At 45.4% G+C, this 26,081-nt stretch overlaps 2 protein-coding genes across 3 annotated transcripts in view; both read left to right on the top strand.

Annotated features, from left to right (window-relative positions):
- Window positions 1-1,998, top strand: part of s1pr2 (sphingosine-1-phosphate receptor 2) — a 26,411-nt gene extending 24,413 nt beyond the window's left edge. The window contains exon 2 of the mRNA XM_048246830.1: window positions 513-1,998. Coding sequence (XP_048102787.1) covers window positions 692-1,798 — 1,107 coding nt within the window. The 5' untranslated portion in view covers window positions 513-691 and the 3' untranslated portion in view covers window positions 1,799-1,998. The remainder of the gene's footprint in view (window positions 1-512) is intronic.
- Window positions 1,999-7,826: 5,828 nt separating this feature from the next.
- Window positions 7,827-25,792, top strand: dnmt1 (DNA (cytosine-5-)-methyltransferase 1). 2 transcript variants are annotated; one of them, XM_048246141.1, is made up of 35 exons: window positions 7,827-8,034; window positions 8,927-8,969; window positions 9,198-9,305; window positions 9,565-9,811; window positions 9,960-10,032; window positions 10,135-10,219; window positions 10,314-10,354; window positions 10,462-10,513; window positions 11,063-11,146; window positions 11,384-11,493; window positions 11,719-11,837; window positions 11,928-12,020; window positions 13,040-13,191; window positions 13,322-13,509; window positions 14,131-14,145; window positions 14,838-15,021; window positions 15,286-15,383; window positions 15,694-15,850; window positions 15,964-16,079; window positions 16,433-16,631; window positions 16,873-17,012; window positions 17,104-17,283; window positions 17,431-17,652; window positions 17,941-18,133; window positions 18,435-18,525; window positions 19,118-19,252; window positions 19,506-19,788; window positions 19,907-20,048; window positions 20,489-20,655; window positions 21,308-21,485; window positions 22,218-22,413; window positions 23,721-23,884; window positions 24,990-25,106; window positions 25,200-25,290; window positions 25,486-25,792. In XM_048246141.1, the coding sequence occupies exons 1-35, from the start codon at window positions 7,988-7,990 to the stop codon at window positions 25,527-25,529; spliced, it is 4,554 nt and encodes a 1,517-aa protein (XP_048102098.1). In that variant the 5' UTR covers window positions 7,827-7,987; the 3' UTR covers window positions 25,530-25,792. The 2 variants fall into 2 exon arrangements, with proteins under 2 accessions (XP_048102098.1, XP_048102099.1); XM_048246142.1 differs by lacking the exon at window positions 14,131-14,145.
- The last annotated feature ends 289 nt before the right edge of the window (window positions 25,793-26,081 follow it).

The raw sequence follows: 26,081 nt of genomic DNA, 5'->3' as shown, positions 1-26,081 counted from the left end.
CTGAGTGAGTGGGAAATGATGCATTTCCTGCAAACGGATGTTTAAAGGTTCTGTGTTAGGTGCTCTTGTCTTTTTTTGAACTGTGTCACTCCAGTTTCTCACCTGCACGTACACACTGCATGAACATTTGCGTTGAGCAGAGATGCATTCTGTACAGTTCAAACAATGACGAACATTTGTGGTGAACATGTTTTCTCTGAACAGTTGAGTTTAAACGGTTTGGTGTTAGCATTCCATTGTAACGGTAATTGCATTGTTGCCTTTGCAAAGCTCACGTCCAGCTCCGCTGAATGTTCGCGGAGAACTACCTCCTCAGACTGTTTGCGAGTGTTTGCAAACATTCGTCAAAAACTCAAGGCAAACAGTAACTTGTTTGCAAACGTTCGCCTATGTTTGCGAATTTGAATGCACCTCAGATGTTTGCGTTTATTGTGACTAACTACAGTGGAGCGCAGGGAATACGTTTTCATTGTAGTCCTCACCCGTGTCCTCTTTTTGTCTTTTACCTACAGGTGACCCGCTAGAGCTTTCTGGGCCTTTGAAGACGTGCCGCTGGGAGAGACCTCCTCCCGTGTCCTTTCGTCCATTGTGCCCCCACCCCCACCAACACCACCCTCGCGCTTCACCCAGGCCGGGGTGAAAGCATGACCACTGGCTCCGAGGCGTCCTTCCAGAACCAGGCCGCGTGTAAATGACTAGTGCAGGACACGCCAACGTGGTCTGCCACGCCGTCGCCATGAGGGGCAAGTATTTGCAGTACTACAACAAGACCCTGATCCAGGTGCACTACCTGGTGGCCAAGCACATGAACCAGAGCGAGCTGGATGAGCGCATGCGGAAGAAGGACAGCCTCAACTCGCTCAGCATCTTCTTCGTGGTCATCTGCAGCATCATCATCCTGGAGAACCTGCTGGTGCTCGTGGCCGTCTTCCGCAACAAGAAGTTTCACTCAGCCATGTTCTTCTTCATCGGCAACCTGGCCTTCTCCGACCTGCTGGCCGGCTCGGCGTACATCGCCAACATCTGCCTGTCGGGCCCGCGGACATTCGAGCTGGTGCCCGTGCAGTGGTTCATCCGCGAGGGCACGGCTTTCATCGCGCTGGCTGCCTCGGTCTTCAGCCTGTTGGCCATCGCCATCGAGCGCTACATTGCCATCACCAAGGTCAAGGTGTACGGCTCCAACAAGACGTGCCGCATGTTCCTGCTCATCTCCGCCTGCTGGGTCACGTCCATCCTGCTGGGCGGCCTGCCCATCATCGGCTGGAACTGCATCAACGACCTGGAAGAGTGCTCGGCCGTGCTGCCGCTCAACTCCAAGCGTTACATCCTCTTTGTGGTGGCCATCTTCAGCATCATCCTGCTCTCCATCGTCATCCTCTACGTGCGCATCTACCTGATAGTGCGCCACAGCCACCAGGAGACGGCCGCCAACTCGCAGGCGTACTCGCTGCTCAAGACGGTCACCATCGTGCTGGGCGTCTTCATCGTCTGCTGGCTGCCTGCCTTCACCGTCCTCTTGCTGGACACGTCCTGCCCCATGAAATCGTGCCCCATCCTGCAGAAGGCTGACATCTTTTTCGGCTTCGCCACGCTCAACTCGGCGCTCAACCCAGTCATCTACACACTGCGGAGCAAGGACATGCGTAAGGAGTTCCTGCGCGTGCTGTGCTGCTGGGGCCTGCTGCGGTCCACTGACCACTGCGTGCCGCTCAAGAGCTCCAGCTCGCTGGACCACTGCACCAACAAACATGAACACCAGAGCATGCCCATCATGCAGGAGTGCACCACCTGCGTCTGACTCTGCCCTTTCGTGCACCCAATGAGGCCTGACTTGGGTGTGTGTGTGTTAGTATGTGTGTTAGAGTGTGTGCGTGTGTGAGTGAGGTGAGAGAGTCATTTTGTGTGTGTGTGTGTGAATGTGTGTAAGCATGAGTCAGTATAAGAGTTCTAATCAAGACTGAGGGTTCATGGAGGAAGGGGAGGGGGGGCTCAATGAGATGAAGGGACTCCAGGGATTGGGTGGGTGAGCGGGTGGTGGGGGGGGGGGTTGGGGGTTAATAGGAAAGGCCGTCCAGAACCTGGACCATGATATAATGAGCCCCCCCACAAAGCTGGGCATGAAGACTTCGCCTTCACAACAGTTACACCTGTGGTGTGAGTTCACCACCAGTCTATGGGTTCGCTGTTTGTACATGATGTGTGGTAGGATCATAACATTAGTCATCCCTGGAGCAAAGTCCAAGTTCCATTATGGACTTGCTGAAGGCTATACCTGCTTGTGTTTTCTCACCCAACTTTACAGATCATTCATTGTCTCCTGAAGTGACATTATTTGCCTGAGGAGTTGTGAACAAATGTAAGCCAACTCTTACATTAATGCTTATTATTATTATTATTATTATTATTATTATTATTTGTTTTTTCGTAGCCAAAAAATTTAAAATGTGGTGAGACACCAAGCATCGCAAAGCCAAATGTCTCCACATTGCAAGGCAATGATAAACACAAAGCTTCAAAAGTATTGCACTTTGTAGACTTGCAAGTGTGGTAATTTTCCCCTGGTGACTGTCAACATGTCATCCTCCTTAGAACTGTAGTTGCAGAAGTGTGTGTGTGTAAGCAGATGAGTGAAAGATTCTGAGAAAGCAGATGGGCTCAGCTCAACACATGTGAGACCAGACCTTCACGAATACCCTCAGAAAACATGGCTATATATTCACTTATATACAAGTGCATAGTTCTAATTTACTACCCAATACAAAAGTACTCTGCTTCCATGTATTGCATGAATTTCTAACCTTTGTAATAAAAAAAAAACTAACTTGTATGACATCACAATTACAATTTCAGCCTTAACGCTTGTCTCTCTCCTCTGCCCTCTTGCGCTCTCTCTCTCTCTCTCGCGCTCGCTCTCTCTCTCTCTCTCTCTCTCTTTTACTGTGTTCCTTCTCATCCAAACGTTTCCTGAGAGGAAGTAAGTACATTTCCTCGAGTGAGCTGGCACTGATAAATTTCACTTAATGACAGCTGTCCAGCTCTCCGACCACTGGACTGTTGCCTTGACAATGTTGTAGCGTCGCAGCGGCAGCGCGTGCCTCCTTTAGTTTTTGTTGTTGTTGTTGTTGTTGTTGTTGTTGTTGTTGTGCCATCTCGGTAAACGGAGTTGAATGTAAGCATGAAGTGTTTAGAGCAGTTCTGCTCTACCCATTGACAGTATTACAGATCGCTGATCCTGTTAAATTGTGTTTGTCTGACATTGAAATCCATAGAATGGGTTTTAGCGCTCAAACGCGCGCGCACACACACACACACACACACACACACACACACTGTGACGTCTTAAAAGTCATTATAGTATGCTACAATCAAACTAGTGTCCATTTCAAAATGATGAACTACACACACCGAGAGAACATAGGAGGAGCTGAAGATGAGGTCATAGACATCTTCCCTTGTGAAGGTTCCTACTCCCACCCCATCCTACCCCACTGCCTTAAATCCGGTGTCAAATCCAGCATGTCCTCTGAAAAGGCCCTCAACTTCCTGTAGACGCAGGAAGTCCTGTGCTTCCGAGGGCAGTTCCTGTTGTTCAGGATGACTGACCTCATCCCTCGCTCTCTTGAAACATACAATAGACAGTGTAAACACAAAACCACTGAACGTATGGTGTGAGGACTCACCATTTTATACAAACTTAAAAAAAAAAAAAAAGAAAACTTTTCTGTATGTCAGTCAGGACCAGAGAAAGCACTTTGGCAGCTCCCCTGAAAGCCTGTCTTCTGCGCTGTTCTATGTTTATTTTTTTTTTTTAAATGAAGACTTCTTTTAAGTCAACAAATTCACACCCATCTGTCTCAAACTTCATTCAATGAAAAACGTTGCCTAACCCTGTGGAACAATGTATTATTTCTTATTATAAATATATGAATATGTATGTTTGTATGTATGTATGTATCTATATGTACAGTATGTAAGTATGTATGAGTTGTGTATTCGTATGAAATGTCTTGTGCAATAGCCATGTGTGTCTAGTAGCACGCTGTGTTGACTTGGTACAATTTTAAACACTAATAGAGGTACATAAACATTTTTTGTCCTTTTTTATAAAATAAATGGAATTTAAAAACATGCATTGCCTTATTTGTTTTCTATACTAGGTAATACATTCACATGTAATAGTGGGGATGAGGACAATATTTTATTCTATCACCAGTACTCATGTGACTTTTTTTTTAGTATGATTTAAAGAATCATTCAATCAAGAAACACAGCAAAGGACCCAACTCGCCTCAACATGAAAGCTATATGCAAAGCAGTCTTGACCGGCTCCCTCTAGGCCTTGAATTCTGACAAACAGCCGTTCCTTTGCCAGACGCGGGGGAGCGTAGGAGTGCAGATGTGTAGGGGGCAAGTGTGTGGGTGGGGTAGGAGGAAAGGGGTCTCTGACGGGGTGATGAATAGGAGTGGCAGTGTGGGAAAGGCGTGTTTTTTGGAGGCTGAGTGGAGCTGGATGACCACAGGTCTTGGCCTAAGGAGAGATTCGGGGCCAAGGAGAAAAGCGAGGAAGAGGGCCTTGGGAGTCTGGCCTGGTTGCTGTCAGATGTCCAGGATTCCTGGGTGGGAACGCTGACTGGAACGGCCCTGGGAGACAGTACTCCTGGGAATCCTGCCAACATTTTCTCGGCAGGAAGTGACATCAGCCCCACAGCAACCTGCCACAGACTAAAGCCACGCAAGAACAGCTGCGCCGTCTGTACAGCAGAGGCATGCGCTCACACACACACACACACACACACACACAAGGAACAAGAGAAAGAGAGGACTTAAACCAGTTAAAGTCCAGCATAGTTTGTTGTCTGGCTGACATTTGGAATGTAAGGAACTTTAATCAAAGACTGCCATCTTGTGGTCAAACCAAGTAACTAATCATTAGCCTACTGACAAGGTGTAGGCCTATCAGTATGGAAATACCATGCATTTGATGTTCAGCCACTTGAGAGATTTATACACTACTACTGTAATAATGTAGACTCCCTCTGAATTGTTTCCCACTTAATAAATACATATAACTGTTTCATACTGCTTTGAGTCAGTTATCTAAATGTTAAGGAAATACTCCGAATGATGTTCTAGTAAGTGCTATCCGGGAAATTTGGTCTCTGCATTTATCCCAGTCTGTGAAACACACTCAGCACACACACTAATCCCGGCGCAGTGAGTTGCCTGCAACAACAGCGGCGCTCAGGGAGCAGTGAGGGGTTAGGTGCCTTCCTCAAGGGCACTTCAGCCATGCCTACTGGTCGAGGTTCGAACCGGCAACCCTCCGGTTACAAATCTGAGGCGCTAACCAGTAGGCCATGGCTGTTCTCATAGCATAGTAGATAACTGGAACAGAACGGCAAGAACTGTATCATCCATATCTATATTTTGGGTTGCCATTTTGATTCTGTTGTTTATTTTGGTGTATCACTGAAAATAGAAAGAGAAAAATTTTGTACAAAAGTAAATTTGTCAGCCTAGCCTACACGTCAGATAGCAGTCTTTGGGGCAGCCGTGGCCTACTGGTTAGGGCTTCGGTCTTGTAACCAAAGGGTTGCCTGTTCGATCCCTGACCAGTAGAAAAAATGTGGGTGGGGAAAGTGGTTGAACACTGCTCTTCCACAGACACCACTGAAGTGGCCTTGAGCAAGACACCTCACTGCTCCCCGAGCGCCGCTGTAGCAGTTCACTGCTCTGGGTTAGTGTGTTCTTCACTTCACTGTGTGTCTTACTAATTCACGGATGGGATAAATGCAGAGACCAAATTCCTTGACTTGGCCTAGAAACCTCATTTACATTTACATTTTGGTGTAGAACGTTGTTGAAAACCTACTTTGCATGATCATCATCGTCCTACTCTACTCTTTCTGGCTATTCTTTGATATCCTACTAACAGGGGTGGACAGTAACTCAGTAAATTTACATGATTACCGTACTTAGGTATATGTTTGAGTACACTTTGAGTGCACTTTACTTGAGTATTGATATTTTTGGAAACTTTTAGTCCAACACATTTTTCAGACAGATATTGCACTTTTGACTCCGCATGAAGTACTCATTATTAAAGCACGTTAGAAGTGATTATTTAAAGGAACTATATGTAAGATTGTGGCCAAAACTGGTACTGCAACCACTTTCAAATTATTGTCGAGCGGTGTATCCCCTCCCCCTTCCCCCTGACTCGAGGTTGCCAGTCCGGATGCCAAAACACTACTGACTTCGTAATTAGTAGATAGGTGGAGGGTGGCGCCTCAGGCAAAAACACAATATGACATGACAAAACACAACATCAACATTAGTTGAGGGCTGCAACTTTCACTTTTTAAATGACAATATCCTGGCTGGACTACTGTTGTCAGTGATATAAGTATTTGAAATGAACATGATTTCTTAATGTCTAGTGACATATCAGGGCCATTTTATGATTTATTGAAATACATTTCTTACATAGGCTACAGTTCCTTTAAATGTGATAATGTAATAGACCTTAAAAATACTTTTTGAAATAGTTAAATTTGAACTTGGCTGTAGTAATGATGGTGACAGCAGATTCCTGATCATATCATCCTCCATGATCATGGAGAAGTTGGAATGAAATTAAATCACCTGACCTGACATAGCTAGACCTTTACATCATTAGATGGTACATAAACTAGCCTACTCATAATTGAGTGGTCCTGGTTTGTATTTGGCAGAGAAAATGATTTGTGAACACAAAATAAATCATAATATAAAGTCTATTATATTGCATCCATTTCTTAACAGTTGCAAAGTTATGAAAATAGGAAAAATGTTGTTGTTGTATAAGGAACTAAAGGCCTGTTCAAGTCTTAGTGACCAAAGAATGTAAACCTATTATTGACAAAATAAACATAGGCCTACATTAAAGGAAAAATACTAGGTATAAAATAAATAGGTAAAATACCTATAAGTATTTTAAAAACAACTTCTGTAGTCTACTTTAGCTCAAGTAGCCTTAAACTTTGACTTGACTTGATTTGAGCAAATTTTAATGGAGTCATTTTTAACAAGGTGTGTCTATAGCCTACTTTGACTTACTTAAAGGAATTGTGTATGTGTAGGCTACTTTGTCCAGCTCTGCCTACTAAACAAACACATTTACATGAAGCAACTTTTCATGATACCCTGCTATCTATTTATTTATTTATTTATTTATCTTCACTGACAGCGTTTGACGACACTTCAGTTCTCCACACGACGTAACTCCAAATGTAACTAAGTACCATCGTCTGACTAATTGCTGTAAAGATGTTGACAACAAAGATAATTTACTCCCTCGTAATTAGCATAATAGGTCAGAAAATACATAGGGCCAATCAAATCAAAAACAGTTGGTATGCAAGGCCTGCTCCAAAGTAATATGGTAGACCAATATATGTTTTCTTATTCTGCAGTGTTCTTGTTAGGTTTCTTCTCTGTCCTCAACTACAAAATGCTAATACAAATAATTTTGCTTTCTACAAAACCGTTGTTTCCCCCTCTGTGTCTGAGGTTTTGGTAAATTCCTCTGCATGTTTTCCTGGGTCTCAAAATCTTTGACAACCAAGGCAGTCGCTGATAAATAGTATGGGCTGTCTACTAAAAAATCCTTAAATATATCCCCACTGTCTTTTTAAAACACGATTTTATTTAAAGCTGTCGTTCGTGATTGGTCTTGGTATATTAAGATGAATTATTAAATGGAAATATAAACAGTGTTTGACATGTAGCACCCCTATGCGTCAAGTGAGTAGTACAGTCCATCGTACCTGGGTTTCCGCGCGAAAAAAGGGCCCGCGCGTTGCAGCTGCGAACCCATAAAAACCCTATCTTCCTCCTCTGCAGTGATATTGCAGTTGGTGCCATCCTGGTTTTAACGGCGTCTTTTAATTTCTGATTTTAACCCGCTCTTATTTTTATTATCATAGTAGTTCTCCTTCGACTTGAAATGCCTACCAAGACCTCATTGCATCTACCAGAGGATGTCAGGGAACGGTATGTTTTGTGCTAGCCATAACGTTAGCCATATTTTTTCCCCTTTGAAAAGGGATTGCTGACATTTAGGCTAGTTTTCTTGTTGGCAAGTTATTTTGCTGTGGATTGGTGAAATTGTCACTCCCTTACAACGATCCTGCAACTTAGTAGCCCTTGTGTCATTACGTCAATGTTTTTCGCTAATGCTACCTACTTTATCAACTCATTTGGTCGTGATGCTACCTGTGTATTTGTCTGTCATGTAAAATGTGATTTCGTGTCATCTTAGTTCGTGACGTTAGTGTGATGTTGACCATCATTAGTCCCATTCCATGTTTGGGTTTCTGGTTAGGTCACACTGTCTGAATTTGGCGCCAAATATGTTCTAGGCTAACATGATGGATCCCCTAACGTTGGCTAGCAAGAGAGCTGGCTAGATGGCGTGCTGCGTCTCAACTGCAACAAAACTGTCTAACGTGCAAATCTAAACTAAGTTCATCGGTTCACTCTGCTATCTGACGTTTTGTTAACATTAGCTACAAACGGGCAACCGGTGCACCTTAAAAGATGGCTCGGTTCCATGACTTGGAGCTTGGCTTGCTGCCGTCATACCTATCCTGCAGCATCCGCCTAGCAAAGCATGTAGGCTAACACGTTAACTTCAAGAGAAGTGAACTCGCATCTTTAAGTTAGCCAGTATGCTAGCAAATGTTTATTCACGTTTAAACTCTCCCTAGTTTATTGGTCAGTCCCTTGAGTAGGGCAGAACTCTAGAGAGCCACGCTTTTATTATCAACTTTAGACACCTAAGCTCTAAGACTTTCTAAGTTAACGTTACATGGGAAGTGTAAATCAGTTGAACATGTCCAAGTAATAATGATGGTGCATGTGTGTTGTCCTTATCGCGTTACAGGCTACAGGTATTGGATAAAGATGGGGATAATTTGTCAGATGAGGTAAGTGAGACCCCCCTCCCTTTGTGTCCCTCGTGTTATCAATATATAATCATGTAATTAATAAATGGACTTGACTTTTGGACAAGTTTTGGCCTCTAACATCACAGAATATGCTCTCATCAAACTTGGATATTAATGTCAATCTTGTATATTCGTCATGATTTAAGTCTGTGATTTTGGTGTTACCTGGTTCTTTGTTTTGAGTGAGTGTTTGTATTTTCCCCTTAGGAGTGTGTTAAAGAGAAGCTCAGGTTATTGCAGGAGTTTCTGCTCACTGACACTCAGGACCAACTGAAAACCCTTGAGTCTCAGCTGAAGAGCAAGGAGCTGTCTGTTGTGAGTCCTCACTTTCCATGGAGATGTGTCCATTTCATTATAGTGGAGATGTGCAATAAACTCCCTGTGCATATACTTACAAGGCCACACAAACTAGTTCTATACCTCAGTGGGTTAATTATATACTGGGGAAAGGGCTTCCCTCTTTAAGCCCAGCACAAACTTTACTGTGGTATACCAGGGTGGGGGGAGAACATGGTACAACCCGTTTTTGTGAGCGAAATGGGCTCTTCGGCTGACTGCATTTTCCTCTCACCAGGAGGGCTACATTTCTGCTGTTAAAGCAGTGTTGAAGCAGGTGGAGTGTTTGGACAATGGAGGTCAGGGAGATGGTGTGGAGACGAATGGCCAGACCAATGGCTTCGCTGAGAATGGCAACGGCAACCACAAAAACAACGCGGAAGTAGAGGCTTCCATGGACACTCAGGAGGAGGGAGACTCCATGAAGTCTCCAAGTGCTCCCAAGGGCAGAGGCCGTCGGAGCAAGTCTGACTGTGAACCCAAGAGTGAGTCAAACCCCATGCATTGCATGAGGGCTGTTTCTGGGCTCTTGTCTGCTAGAGTACTCTAGAATAGGATTTGAGGCCTGTGCCAGTTGGGAGTAGCACGCTGGGTGGTTCCATTTTCAGTATCTGACGTTTTTCCTCTCTTTAGAATCTCCAGCTGGGTCAAGAGTCACCCGAAACTCTGGAAAGCAGCCAACCATCTTATCGATGTTCTCAAGAGTGTAAGTACCTCATTTCTCAACTCTGCTTGCAAGATTTATATTGAGCAACTTCTCTTGAATTTATGACTGGACTTGAAGGTTCTTTTCCGTTCTCCTTCCTAGACCAAAGCGGAAATCTGATGAGATGGAGAATGGTGATTCTACAAATGACACTGCAGAGAAGAGTCCGGAAGGTGACTCTGAAGAGGTAAGACGCTTACCTTTTTCACCAATTCTGACTGCAGTATTAAAAAGGAAGCAACAGTGAGCGATATAATAATAAATGGAATGTTCTGTTGCAGGTCCATGAAGAGAAGCGCCTTAAATTGGAAACTGATGAAAAGTAGGTTTCAGATGCATTATGTTTGCCTGCTACATGCCAGTCAACTGAAACGTTATGTGTGCTTTGTAACAACCCTGGCTTGACTGTCTTGGCTTCTGTCTCCACAGGCCAGTCACAAGGGAGTCCACCACTGAGAACAAACCTGTGGCTCCAGCCAAGGTAATATCAGCTGCTGCCCCCCCCCCCCCCTCCTCCTCCTCCTGGAATTCCTCCTGTGGCTCTCAGCCTGTTAACCTGACTCTCGCCAGATGAATTTCGTTCCGCCTAGATCCACTCATCCATCTGGGATCGATCCATTGGAGTGGTGCTTCAGAAGGCTGGGCCTTATTAAAAAATCCTTGCATGAGATTGGATAAGCCACTTGTCCGTCATCTATTGACGTGCTACTTCAACCACTCACTTCGAAGCCAACCCGTGACGCTGAGAACAGTCTCAGTCGCTTCTACGCTACGTCACATCTATGAAACTCCCGCCCTGCATCCTGATTGGCTCTACCATACAATCTTGTGCTGAAATCGCGCTCAACGGAACCGATCCCAGATGGATGTGAGTGGAGCTAGGCAGAACGAAATTCATCTGGCAAGAGTCAGGTTATCAGCCTGTAGCATCTAGGCTAAAATCTTTTCGAAGACAGAATTTCCTAGCCACTTTTCCTGTGTTTGCGTGGGGTTGCTGATGGTTCATACTTCCTTGTGTTCATGTGTGTAGACGCCACCACCTAAGTGTCCTGACTGCAGGCAGTACCTGGATGATGCCGACCTCAAGTTTTTCCAGGGAGACCCTGATGATGCTGTGAGTTTTGCTCCTCACACATGAAGCTGAACATGGCTGCATTCTGCTAATGCAATTGTTCTGTCAAGTCATTAGAATTAATCTGATGTTTGGGATGAGTACTCCTTGTATAATAAGTACTTCAGAAACTGAATAAGCAGTTGGCAGTGAATGTCCATCCCAGTTGCATATTTCCTTGAAGACGGTTGTATTTAGTTTGCGAAATAAAACTGGGTGTCCACACCCATGTTTTGACAGCTGGATGAACCGGAGATGCTTACAGATGAGCGCCTCTCCCTCTTCGACTCAAATGAGGATGGATTTGAGAGCTATGAAGAACTGCCTCAACACAAAATCACCAATTTCAGGTGGACTTTTTACTAAATACAACATGTAAACTTGTTCAGTCAAAATCTGATTTGTTATTCTGTTGTATTTAGATATATTTCTTTGTTTTTATTTGTTTTGTATTTGCTGTTTTATTGAATTTGCTGCTCATTGAATTATCTAGCCATCCTAAACTTTCCCCACATGTACACCAGAATGTATTTTTAGCCACCTCTATTAACTTGATCTTTATATTTTCTGACTAGTGTCTATGACAAGCGTGGTCACCTGTGTCCTTTTGACGCCGGCCTCATTGAGAAGAATGTGGAGCTGTACTTCAGCTGTGGTGTCAAGCCCATTTATGATGACAACCCTTGCATGGATGGTACGGCATGTAGCCCAGCTTCCGTGTGCGCGCGCATCTATAGGCCTTACTTTCAGCTTCAATGTCTAAGCATTTGCCTTTCTCTCAAAGGTGGTGTGCCTGCTAAGAAGCTGGGACCCATTAATGCTTGGTGGATCACTGGCTTTGATGGTGGAGAGAAGGCTCTTATTGGATTCACTACAGGTAATGTCATTCAGAAGTTACATGATGTAAGTGGCTGACTGCCTACCTAGTATTGCGTGTGTAATGTGCAAAACCTGCTCCATAGCAGCGGTCCCCAACCCACAGGACCTGACTAGTCTGCCGGGAGGGGAAAAAAAAAAATGCTATAGGGAGTAACTGCATAGGCTTTGATCGGAGTTTCTCAAACTATGAGCCTCCTCGACAAAGATTGCTAGTCCATGGAGCCACGAATTGAGGCTAGATTATGCCTGATGCTTCTCTTAATTTGCGGCACAATTGCATGATGTTATGGAACCGCAGACCGAAAAGAAAATAACTGGTTCCCCGATCAAGAAATACTTCTTAATTTGGCGTCATCAAATATAGAGGCGTACAATTAGGGGTAGTGGTGCCCATTCAATGTGTATGTGCGTCTGCAAGTGAAACTGACAAACTAAACCAATGGTGGGCAGGCTAGTAGCAATGATATTTAAAACGGTGAATGAAGTGGATTACTGTAACTGTCCTTGAAAACCGGATGGCCTAATTCACTGCAGGAAAAACAAAATCGCGACTTGAGACATAATAGAGGTAAATATCGTAGCAAATGGCCTATGCGATGACTGCTTTAAACATGAAGGGAACGCATAATGTGGACTGTTGCGCAAAGAAATGAATAAGGGAGATCTACATCTCCATTAACCAAAAACTAGTTTTGTTAACATCTTAATTATTAACGTAAAATGTCTCCATGCAGGGTAGTGTCAAGCAGTGAAGTGGTAATAACCTTATGCAGGCAGCCAATGGTCATGTTACTGAAGTTGGATCGGAAACATGGCCCTGCTTGCTCTGTTATGGTGTATTTTAAAATTCTCAGGTAGAGACCCCCGGTAATATGATCCGCACCACCTCTCAAAATACTACCATGTCCCTGCCACTGGTCTGTGTAATGAAAAAGGTTGTGAACCCCTGCACTATAGTACCTATTTCGCAGTGGTTCTGAGTACTGTCTGACATGGTTGTGTCGTGTTTGTTTCCAGCCTTTGCTGACTACATCCTCATGGACCCCAGTGAGGAGTACTCTCCCATCTTTGCACTCATGCAGGAGAAGATCTACATGAGCAAGATTGTAGTGGAGTTCCTGCAGAAGAACCAAGATTGCACTTATGAAGACCTTCTCAACAGAATAGAGGTATGTGTTTATAAGTCATGGTTGTCATTGGTGTAGACCTCTGAAGGTCACCTCCAAAAACGACCCAAAGCTGCCATCTTTGTGCACATATGGAGATCTGGACTTGTGCTTAATTGTTTGTCTCCCCCAGACCACAGTGCCCCCTGCTGGCCTTAACTTCAACCGCTTCACGGAGGACACTCTCTTGCGCCATGCTCAGTTCGTGGTGGAACAGGTGGAGAGCTATGACGAGGCCGGCGACACTGATGAGCAGCCCATCATCGTCACGCCCTGCATGAGGGACCTCATCAAGCTGGCTGGTGTCACCCTCGGCAAGAGGTGGGTCTAGAGTGCACAGATGCGACCCCTTCCCAGCAGGCTGTAGGCAGATAATGTAGAGGGCATGACCCCCCCCCCCCCCCCCCACAGCAACCACAAGCACATGTTCCCCTCACACACTCCCCAACCCCTGAAACTGTCTGCTGATGCTGACCAAGGCATAGGTGCAGAGGATCTTGGTTGCTACATGCTGTAATCGGTTGTAGCAGTCAAGTTCAATGTTCAAAGACCTGAAATTCTCATGTAATGGAAAATTCAAAGGTGTCACCCTGCCCCCACCCAACACCCCTTAATCACATACTTTACAGTCTTGAGGAATAGCTTATCCGTGCCCTAGTTTAGAAGTTTCAGTATCAAACCTTTTCCTCAGTTTGACTGCACATTTAAAAACCATCCCAAATTACACCACTTGAGATTCCCTCCGCCTTGCCCTATTGGTTCAGCAGAAGTTTAATGTCCCCACACAGTTTGATGTGGTTACTGCATCTGGGCCGTGTTAGCATTTCATTTATGTAACGAGCCGCCGGTTAGCCGGGGACATTTTGTTTTTCTCCTGCTGCTTCTTTAGCTGTGCTTCCCCCCCCTCGTGTCTAACCACCCCTCTAATGTTCTTTAACGCAGCATGCTGTTGCACTGGTAGGTACCACTCTTGTTCTTGAAGTCTGTCCACCGAGCATTGTGGAGTGACTGGTCATGAGTGGGTGCATTGTTGTGGCCAGTTGTCCATGACTGTTGGTGATTGCATTAAGGCTTGTTGAACATTTAAAAGTTTGTTTTAAAATAGAAACATTTTGCTTCACCATGAGCAGTGTGACTGGCATCTTAAAGAGGTGCAACAAATTTGGCTCAATGTCTCGCCTAGAGTGTTTCTGTGCTGTTTTCAGAGATCATATACAGGGGTCCAAGCACTGCAATTGCCTCTGCCCTTTTAATCCTATTGTCACTGAATGATTGGATGGAGATGGTGTGCCAATTACACAGCCTTTAAAACTTCCACATGTGTGTGTGGCCCATATTTTATTGACCAAACTGATAAAACTCCAAAGTAAGCTAATCGGTGTCTTGTATAGGTCAACAACTATGGGAACTTTTTTCCAGAGGGCGATTCTGTTTTCCAAAAGTGCTTGGACCCAGCTTGTGTTCTGTTGGGTACCTGTCTCCCATTACCGTAAGGGCTCCTGTGCTTCATTGTGGCCTGGTGATTGTCATCTCTACCTGCATGGCTCCATGTTCCTCTTCAACTAGACGTTTGTGTTTTCATTGGACGCTATGTGGTGCAGTGTGGGTACTGAATACTGATACCGAAGCCTTGCCCTTCCTCTTTCTAGGAGAGCTGCCAGAAGACAGGCCATCCGCCACCCCACCAAGATCGAAAAGGACCTCAAGGGCCCCACCAAAGCCACCACCACCAAGCTGGTCTACCAGATCTTCGACACCTTCTTCTCGGACCAGATCGACCAGAACGATAAAGAGGGTGGCGGGGTGAAAAGGCAGCGCTGTGGCGTGTGTGAGGTGTGTTGCTTTGCCTCAAATCCACCTGCATGTTCTTAAAGCCCCATCAGAGTGTTTTTAAAAAAAATTAACCAGTAACTCGGTAATTGCTGTGTTTGCAGGCTCTTATGAGCGAGAAGCTAACAAGGACTACATGTAGCTTTTGGCTAGTATTATAAATGCTACAGAGCAAAGTATTTACATGAAGGCACACATTTTGGGTTTATACAGCACTGGAAAAAAATTAAGTGATTTCCTTTTTTTTTTTTTTTTTTTTGCATTCAGGTGTGCCAGTCCCCAGACTGTGGAAAGTGCTCTGCCTGTAAAGACATGCTCAAGTTTGGGGGCAGTGGCCGCAGCAAGCAGGCCTGTCAGAAGAGAAGGTGAGCATAGTCTTTACTCTGCCTCTTCGTGTGTGTTGGCCTGCCCCTGCATGTGTGCGTGGGCCCTGGCTGTGAGGTTTGCTAGCTCAGAGTGCACTAATGAGCTCAGACTGGGCAGTGGGGCGTGTTCGCGAAGTGAGTAATGGAATGACGTCCACTCACTCCCCCAGCAGCTTGTCTCCATCTGGACTGCAGTTCTGCCTTGCAAAACTGCTTTCCAAGTTACACTTTTTCTTTTTTCTATTTGTGTCCTACGCCTGGGTGAGTTTGTGTGTCTGTGTGTGGTTTAAATGTGTTTCTGTGTGTGTAGATGTCCCAATCTAGCTGTGAAGGAGGCGGAGGAGGATGAGAACATCGAGGAGGAGGATGTTCTGCCCCTGCTGAAGCCCGCCGCCAAGGTCACGTCTCAGTGCAAGAAGAAAAAAAAGAGCCAGAGCAAGAAGTCCTGGGTCGGAGAGCCAGTCAAGGTAAACACACACGCGTCGCACGCTTGGCTTTCACCTTGGCATACACCCTGTGCCAACTGTAACACATCCCATTGGCCAAGAGAGATAGACCTGTGTGCTGTGTTTTTTGGCAGGTGGAGGGCAAGAAGAAATACTACATGAAGGTGTGTGTGGATGATGAGGTGCTGGAGGTGGGAGACTGTGTGTCTGTCAGTCCTGATGACCCGTCCAGGCCTCTCTTCCTGGCCAGGTATGACCTCGGACCCCAGCTCGAGCCACTTAGTTCATGAAATGTTATTTTTCAAGTATGTCCTCAGTTAATGTACCAGTCATAAAGTACCTCCCTTTATTTATGCAATTATTTATTTAAAATTGCTGTTAAATACAATAACCATTTACTTATCTACGGTGTTGGGCATCAATAAGCCTGCACTGAATTATATTTTGGCTTGTAGACTTTCTAACAGCAATGGGGAAAATTTAGACCTTGTGCCAAGTTAATGCCAAAGTGGTAATCCATGTTTAAAGAAAGTGCAAAGTCTTGGTATATGTACAGTCGTTTCCTGTGGTCAAGGCTTATAACGCTTGATTTAATGCTGCCAGGATCACAGCCATGTGGGAGGCGGACGAGAAGATGTTCCACGCTCACTGGTTCTCCCGTGGTACTGAGACCATTCTGGGCGAGACCTCAGACCCCCTGGAACTCTTCCTGGTGGATGAGTGTGAGGACATGAACCTTAGCTACATCCACGGAAAGGTCAATGTGACCTATAAAGCGCCTTCCGACAACTGGTTCATGGAGGTAGGTCCAATCCACAGCCTCAAGCGTAACTTCTGTGTTCCTAAGCAACCCTGACAATTTAATACGCTCGCATTGCGCTTTAAAAGTTCAACGCTCAGCTTCAATGCTGCTAAACCATAGAGAACCAGTACAGTTTGGGCTGAGGAAGGCAGTCTCCGTTTGAATAGCTGAGCTTGACAGCCTGTACTGAGCAGCACTTAGAGGTTCCTTATGCCATATTGTGATCAATTGCTGCACGCAGGGTGGTGTGGAGGAGGTGGAGAATGCAAAGTTCATCGAGGATGATGGTGTGAGCTTCTTCTACCAGCTGTGGTACGAGCATGACTTTGCCCGTTTCGAGACCCCTCCCAAGGTTACCCCATCAGAGGACTCTAAATACAAGTGAGTGCTTATGGAACTTAGTTCCCTTACTAAGTTGGTTGTACTATTGTTCTTGAGCAGCATGTATGACCCCAGTGGTTCTCGTCTGTAGGTTCTGCGTCAGCTGCACACGGAACGCTGAGCATGTGGAGCGGCAGACTCCTTGTGCCTTGGAGCCCCTGGACGATCAGACAAGCGACAACAAAACCTTATATGCCATGGCCTGCCTGAAAGGAGACCAGTTCAGACTGGGAGATGGTGTCTACCTGCTGCCAGATTCCTTTGACTTCAGGTAAGGCATTTTGGTGTGTGTGTTTGAGTAGTTATCGAAAATATTAACATTGTTTTATGGTATGACCTTTCTCTTTCTAAGTGTCCATCTGCCTTTCTACTGTGTGTTTGCCGCTGATGGCATGTGTCGTTTGTCCTTCCTCCTCAGTGTCAAGGCGGCGAGCCCAGTGAAGCGCCCACACAGGAAGGAGGATGTGGACGAGGATCTGTACCCAGAGTACTACAGGAAGTCCTCCGACTACATCAAGGGCTCCAACCTGGACGCACCGGAGCCCTTCCGCATCGGCCGCATCAAGGAGATCTTTTGCACCAAGCGCAGCAACAAGACCAACACAGCAGAGGTCAAGCTGCGCCTCTACAAATTCTACAGGTGGGGTTAGCTCTGTCCACTGCCATAGGCTTTTACCGTAGTCATTTAAAAAAAAGAAAAGAAAAACTGGTTGGTCACAGGTGGAGTGTTCTGTAGCCACACCACCTACAGTAATGACCATGTGTCATTTGATTCCTTGGAAGCAAAAACTCAGAGTATTGGTTGCTGAGCTAAATGCATGTAAAATGTTATGCTAATGGCACATTCACATGATTTTACAAAGCAGAATTACAACATTTCATTTAGAAGACAATTGCCACGTTTTAATGCAGAATCTTTTCGTCCCAGGCCAGAGAACACTCACAAGGGAGCCAAGGCTGGCTACCACACGGACATCAACCAGTTGTACTGGAGCGATGAGGAGGTGACCGTGGACATGTCCGAGGTGCAGGGCCGCTGTCGGGTGGAGTACGGAGAGGACCTGGTTGAGAACCTGCAGGACTACTCCAATGGAGGTCCTGACCGCTTCTACTTCATGGAGGTGTGTACTTTTGACTGCCATGATGCTTAACCCTTCAGCAGGAAGTTTTGAACATTTTAATAGAATATTCTGCTCTGCAACAATGTAAGGTTCTAAAATTCCATCTTGAATTCAATGAACCAGGATTCTTTAGAACGATCAATTTCCATCTTTCTAGTCACACCGGTGTGACTGTACCAGTTTAAGGATTAATCTCAGTCTATGTATTGGAGGGTCATGTAGTAATATGTTGCGATGTAGCACCGTTTTGTTACACGAATGCAATTGTGATTAATTTTCAACACTACTATTCTGTTGCCAGGCCTACAATGCAAAGACCAAGAACTTTGAAGATCCACCCAACCATGCTCGCTCGGTTGTTAACAAGGGCAAGGGAAAAGGCAAGGGCAAAGGTATGACTGCATTCTCTGCCCAATCACAAAATAGTCCCTTGTACCTTGGATGATATCAGAGCCGGATCACTCCCTATTAACTTCATTGTACCTCCAATCTGTTGCAGTTCCGCTAGGGACGATCACGAATAAGTGCAAAAACAATGGGGTTCTATGGAGCTAGATGGCTAAATTTGTCTTTCACCTGGTTGCCGTTGAGAAATCAAAGATTTGATTGTGGTTTCTGCACGCTCAATATGGATTATAGGTCAAAAGTTGAATGAACGAGTAGTCACGTCCTTATGATTTCTTACAGGTTCGGTTATTGTTGCCCACAACACTAGCTTTTTGCTAATGAATGATGTCATTTACACATTTGAAAGGCTTTTTACGGCAACATTCAAATGTCTACACAAAAAATTATATCCCGAAGGGATTTTTATTTTTTGGGTGCAGCTCCATAGACCTCCATTCATTCTGCACTTATTCATGAGTGCACTCACGTGGAACCAGAACGGGAAATACAACCAGTTCAGAAACCGGAAGTTTCCCGAGAGTGGAGGTTCTCCCCTTATTAGACATTCTCTGATTCACTAAAATTTGCGATTTCCAGGGAAGGGCAAAGGGAAGGCTGTTGCTGCCCAGGAGGCTGCAGACCAGGAGTCTCAGGAGCAGAAGGTCCCCAAGCTGCGCACGCTGGACGTGTTCTCTGGCTGTGGGGGTCTGTCCGAGGGATTCCACCAGGCCGGTGAGCACCAACTCCGCTCTGCTCTCCAACTCGGAGACCTAGGGAGCTTGAGCACTTTTTTTTTTTTTTTTTTGCCCACACAGGCCTCCTCATTTGTTAAACATGTTTACAGGCTTTTGCCTCTGAACAATTTTGAACAAATCTTGACTCAAAAAGCAGTTATTACATTTTCTACACATTTCTTGCTATTGCAAAAATGTTCACGGTCGATGGAAATCGGTAGTTCTAAGGGCGAGTCCCTGTCTCCCTACAGGTATCGCTGAGACTGAGTGGGCCATTGAGATGTGGGACCCGGCAGCCCAGGCCTTCCGCCTCAACAACCCGGGCACCACTGTATTCACAGAGGACTGCAACGTGCTGCTCAAGCTGGTCATGTCTGGGGAGAAGACCAACTCTCTGGGCCAGAAGCTGCCCCAGAAGGGGGACGTGGAGATGCTGTGCGGGGGGCCTCCGTGCCAAGGCTTCAGCGGGATGAACCGCTTCAACTCACGCACATACTCCAAGTTCAAGAACTCCCTGGTGGTGTCCTATCTGAGGTGTGTTTGTGTTTTGTAATGGGTTTCCTGATATGAATTCAATGACTTTGTTTTGTTAAACTATTACATATAATCTTAAATGCCTGCTTCATCCAGAGTGTGTTGTCCCCACTTGTAGTTACTGTGATTACTACCGGCCCAAGTTCTTCCTGCTGGAGAACGTCAGGAACTTTGTGTCCTTCAAGCGCTCCATGGTCCTGAAGCTGACACTGCGCTGCCTTGTGGAAATGGGCTACCAGTGCACATTTGGAGTACTGCAGGCAAGTCCTCCCATTGTTCAGTGGCTATGTGGAAATATGAGGCTTTGGTCTTGTATTGTTAACATATATTTAAAGTAATGTCCATATGTTCTAGGTCTTTCTCTGCTGGCAGGATCCAGTACCATAATATAATTTCCCCTCTACGTAGTTTGAAATATTGTGATATTTTGTTCATATTGCCAAACGATAGTTGTATTTCTTGGGGGCACCTGTGCTGTTTGACGAGTTAAGACTTGAGGTAAGGTAGCTTTTGGGCTAACCGCTCATCTCTAGAAACAATAGCTGCTCAATGCAGTAGTGTTTTAGAAGTGACCTGGTGATTGGAGGTCAGTGGTTACTCCTGAAGTTACCTGGTTGAGCCAGTGACGCTTGGTAATATACCCCTCTGCTAGGAGATGGTTACCTGTGTCCTAAGTATTCTTTGCCCCCTGCACATCCAGGCAGGGCAGTACGGTGTAGCCCAGACGAGGCGTAGGGCCATCATCCTGGCTGCTGCCCCAGGGCAGAGGCTTCCTCGCTACCCCGAGCCCTTACACGTTTTTGCCCCACGGGCCTGCTCCCTCAACGTGGTCGTGGGTGAGAAGAAGTTTGTGTCCAACGTCACCAGGTAAGAGTCCTGTAGCTGCTTGAGTTGTAACCTACCTCGCTTTTACCTTGTAAATGTAGATCCGGTTTCTAGGCCAAGTATACTTGCATATACAAGGAATTTGGTCTCTGCATTTATCCCATCCGTGAATTAGTGAACACATAGCACACAGTGAGGTAAAGCACTCACTAACCCAGAGCATTGAGCTGCCTTGCTACAGCGGTGCTCGGGGAGTAGTGAGGGGTTGGGTCCCTTGCTCAAGGGCACTTCAGCCATTACCAATGGTCGGGGATTGATCCAGCAACCTTTCGGTTCCAAGCCCGAAGCCCTAACCAGTAGGCCACGACTGCTCACTGACCGTTTATAACTCATCTGAAATAAGGGTGTAAAGGTACACTTATTCATACCGAACCATTTAGGTGCAGGACGTTGGGTTCAATACAGATGTGTATGGCATGCAGTCTTTATTAGATTAGTCAGCCAGTTTATTGCAGCCTCTATTCATTTAACATCAAACATTTGACCCCTTTTCAAAATACTATTCCTGTTGTAAATCAGCAATTTTTAGGGTGAATTTTAGGCTAGCAGTACCCACAGGTAGAGCAGCTGAAATGTGATCATATTTGCCTGGCTAATTCCATCATTTCTCAATGGAAATGCAATTCCTTTGCAGGGGTAATGGCGGCATCTACCGCACAATCACTGTGCGGGACACCATGTCTGACCTCCCAGAGATCCGTAACGGCGCCTCAGCCCTCGAGATCTCCTACAACGGCGAACCGCAGTCCTGGTTCCAGAGGCAAATCCGAGGCTCCCAGTACCAGCCCATCCTCAGGGACCACATATGCAAGGTAGGAGCCATACACTCCAGCTGCCGCTGCTGCCCAGGGCTCCTCTGGGGAGAGAAGTGTCACAGCAATGCTAAAGGGGAATGCTGGCCATTTCACACGCAGATCTCTGAGTACTGTAAAATGCAGCAACGAACAGAGTAGCCAGGCAGCTACAGTGCTACACTGGGGGCATGAACATGATCAACCGACAGTACTCGGTGACCTCAACATAGCCCATTGGCCAAGCCATTAAAGGAGAATTCCAGCCATTTTTCACATAGATCTGTTAAGTTAGAAGACCATGCAAGACAAAAGAAAATGAGATGGGCCTCCTGCAGCTGTTTTAATACATTATCCAGGCTTATTGCATTATGCATGTTTATCTGTGTAGTGAAGATATTTTAGATGAGATGCTAGGCAACTGACTAGGTATCCCCCATCCCCAAAAATCTGTGACTGGGTGCAGCAGTGTGTTGTGTTTTTAGTCAAGTCTGCACCCTTCACTTGTCACCACTAGATGGGGGTTAGTCACTTGGCAGTAGGTTCAGCTGGTTTGAGGGTTCTTGTAGTGAGCTCGGTTCCACTTTACTTAACAGTATCGACATAAGAGTGACATGACTGTCATGAACGTGTCATAAACGTTTGACATTGACACTTAATGACGGAAGTGTTTTCATCTCCTGTTATGACAAAAAATAAGTGACATGAGACTGTCAAGTAAAGTGTTACTGTGAGCTCTCTGTGTTGCTATAGGACATGAGTGCGCTGGTGGCAGCCCGCATGCGCCACATCCCCCTGGCCCCAGGCTCAGACTGGAGGGACCTACCCAACAAGGAAGTGCGTCTGACCGATGGGACCACCACCAAGAAGCTGCGCTACTCTCACTCGGACAAGAAGAACGGCAGGAGCAGCACGGGCGCGCTGAGGGGAGTGTGCAGCTGTTCTGGAGGTATGAGGAGGGCCGCCATCAGTTGAAATAAATTATTAACGGGGCTCTAAGCGATGTCGTGTGTTTTTGGGCTAAAACTTTTTTTTTATCACTTACAGCAAACATCACCACACCATATGCTAGCGGCCTGTGTTCTGAATACACTGTAAAAAAAAAAAAAAAACACATGATCTCTGGACAGCCCAGGCTCCAAAAACGGCAAGAAAGACAACCTGGCCCATAAAAACATAACTAAGTGTTCCAGCAAATCACCAACAAGATGTGTTTAGAAGAATTTTGCACGGGAGGGAGTAGCGAACTAGCTCTCTGTTCATGTCTTGATGTTCAAACGAAGTTACCCGGCATTGCTTAGGGGGGGCCTTTAAAAAGAAACGTGTGTGTGTGTGTGTGTGTGTGTGTGTGGGGTCCCTTTTCCACATCATTGGTCTTTCTGCAGAACTCTGCTTGTTACCACTCCTTTTGCTGCATGCAGGTGTTGCTCACTGCAAGAGCTGTGAAGTTTGCAACAATTCAGCACGTACACTTCCCTTTCCCTTCTCTGCACAGGGCCTGCTGTGTGTGTGCCTCTCTCTGTGACCATACAGGAACATCCTCCTTATTGGTCTGATTCCTTAAAATTAGATGGGATGTAAGAAAATGTAGGTAGGGTTTATTTCCGAGGGGAGTGTTTTGTAAAAACCTCCAAGCTGGCGTTCCTGCCTTGGAAAGGCAAAGTTCAAAGCAGCAACCCTAGTTCAACCAGTGGTTGCGTTGTCGGAAGGGGTTATAAAAAAAAAAAAAAAATCAATCAATAGCTATTTTTATCATTACCCTACTTGTCGTTTTTCTTATAACACCAGCGGTTGTAAAGCTACACAATCAGTCAAAAGCTTCATGCTCACGATTTTAACAAAATTGCAAACGGCAAACAATTGTTTCACAATGTTTCAGTTAACCAACAAACTTTAGCTTAGTAACCAGCTGGCTAAACGGTGCTGTTGCAAGCTTTCCCCGCGTGGTTAGTTGTAGCTGCAATCTTTTGCCTGAGCTTTGGTAATCGGGGTTCCAATGTGTGAAAAAGTTATCGTCACATTTTTCCATCATCGTTTCTTAATTTCCTTCAATGACTGAAGATATTTGGTTAACGCAACCTCTGCCACTTTTCAGGTTGAGCCCAAAGGCATTTGGGAGTCAATCCCCAGCCTCTGCGGCACTCTATGAACAACCAGGAAACCTGTTCAAAAGTATTGTCTGTTTGGCTTCGCGTAGCCAGCGGCCACTTGCTGACTTATCTGATCTGTTTGCTGTTTCTCTTCCTCGGTCATCAGGAAAGCCATGTGACCCAGCCGACAGACAGTTCAACACCCTGATCCCCTGGTGCCTGCCGCACACGGGCAACCGCCACAACCACTGGGCCGGTCTCTACGGCAGGCTGGAGTGGGACGGCTTCTTCAGCACCACGGTCACCAACCCTGAGCCCATGGGCAAGCAGGTGGGCACCGGCGAATGTTTGTTAATACTATAGAATTGCTGGTCTACTGAGCCACGAATTGGGCTATATTATGCCTGGTGCTTCTGTCTGACTTGCGGCACAATTGAATAGTGTTATGGAACCACGGACTGAAGGAAAAATAAACTAAATTCCTTGTTTCCTCGATCAAGAAATACTTAATTTGGTGTCCTCAAATAGAGGCGTACAATATAAGGGGTAGGCCTACAGGCATGCCCATGTAGGCTATGAGTCTGCAAGTGAAACCGAAAAACTGAACCACTCGTAGGTGGGCTAGAAGCAACGTCCATGAACACAGCATAGTGATTGGATGGCCTAATTAAAAAAAAAAAAGGAAATCGCAAGAGGGGAAAAAAAACACTTGTCTCGCTGGCGTGAGTGCATAAATCGGGCTGTTGCACAAAGAAATTAATTGGAGATCTGCATAGCCAATATACTTTTGGTAATATCTCCATTGTTAACACAGGGCTTAGTGTTCAGGCACCATGCCTGAATTCAGGTGTGAGCTGGTATGTTTAGCCATTTTCAAATCTTATGTTCAAATCTTAATCACACTACAGCATATGACTTCCTCATAAATGTCTAACTTCAGGCACAGAAATTTGTATTGCTTTAAGCCCTGTTAACATGAGTCTCCATGCAGGGTAGTGTCAAGCAGTTAAGAGATTATGCAAGTAGCCAATGTTCACGTCACCTGAGTCAGACTGACTCTGCTTGCTCTGTAGAGGTATTTCTGCCCCTCACAAACCATGTTAAAATGGTGTATTTAACAACCAGTGTTTTAAAAAAAATTCCTGAGGAGAAATTCAAATATCAGAACTTCCCAGACCGCAGCTAATATGATCCGCACCCCCTCTCGAAGTACTACCAATGACTCTGCCACCAGTCCGTCAGAAATATGACGAATGTTGTCCGGTCCTTGTAATGGAAAAAGGTTGAACTCCCAGTAGAGTTGGTGAAGTTTTGAGTTTTGTCTAGGGTAGGGAAAGGGTTGAACTAATGTGAGAAAGTGGATTCTGGGTTCTGTTCTGATCAACCTAGCTATGAGCACCAGTTGAGCTAATTTGTTGGAATGTTTCAACCTCAGGGCCGGGTCCTGCATCCTGAGCAGCACCGTGTTGTAAGTGTGAGGGAATGCGCCCGCTCTCAAGGATTCCCAGATACCTACCGGTTCTTCGGCAATGTTTTGGACAAACACAGACAAGTAGGTCACCTTTTTAAAAATAAACAATTCTTTGCTGTTAAGGCTTCAGTCTGCTTGTGGCCTGTCTGAGCATCTCAACCTGTCCCTTTTTAGGTTGGAAACGCTGTGCCTCCTCCACTATCCAAAGCCATCGGCCTGGAGATCAAGAAATGTGTCTTGGAGACGATAAAGGAGAATGCAACAGGTGAGATCAGAACATCTCAATTTGTTTATTTTTCTCATATTGGCTTAACTTTGCTACTCTGAATAACTTTCATTTTCATGGCATGATTACCTGTCTTTAGCGGTTATTTAAACATTTGATGTTGTTGATTATTAATAATAATTAATCAGTGTTCTATGGTGATATTTGAATTTCTTTGCCCTCTGTTCCCACTAGAACCTGTGAAGCAAGAGAAGATGGAGATGGAGGTCTCTGAATGAAGCTTCTACACCACACCAGGAATTGTACCATAATCAGCTGGACACTGTGGCCTGTAGCCTGGCCGTGCTGCTGCTGCTGGCTCCCCTGTCCCTTTGTGCAGTGCCATCAAGTGATGTTTTATTGTTTTTTTTAATGTGATTTTAAAAAAACGTGTATTTACAATTTGTCCACTCCATGCCAGTGTGATGAACTCTATGTAGTTTTGTTTTTGTATGTTGAAATATTTCAAATTAAAGCCCTTATTAAATGTTTCAATTGAAAATGAGTGCTTCACTCTTCTTACTCTTGATCCCTGCAGAAGTCTGTCTTTTGAAGGCTTTGCAAAATGAGCAAATTACTCATTCTTCTGAATCTTAAGATGGACGATAAAACATTTCAAGGAACAACCCAATTCTTTGGGAACTTGCCCTTTACCCCAGAATCAAATCCCATAATCCACCCTTGAACTGACCCCACCTTAATATCTGCGTGCCCCTTCCATTGCTTGCAAAAAAGCCATGTGGTTGGTGGTCATATATTGGCCCACTGAAAATAATTCTGTGATGGGTTTT

The sequence above is a fragment of the Alosa alosa genome, chromosome 6, assembly GCF_017589495.1.
Source record: "Alosa alosa isolate M-15738 ecotype Scorff River chromosome 6, AALO_Geno_1.1, whole genome shotgun sequence".
NCBI lineage: Eukaryota > Metazoa > Chordata > Actinopteri > Clupeiformes > Clupeidae > Alosa > Alosa alosa.
The sequence above is the reverse complement of the archived record's forward strand: the minus strand, read 5'-3'. Positions and strand labels throughout refer to the sequence as shown.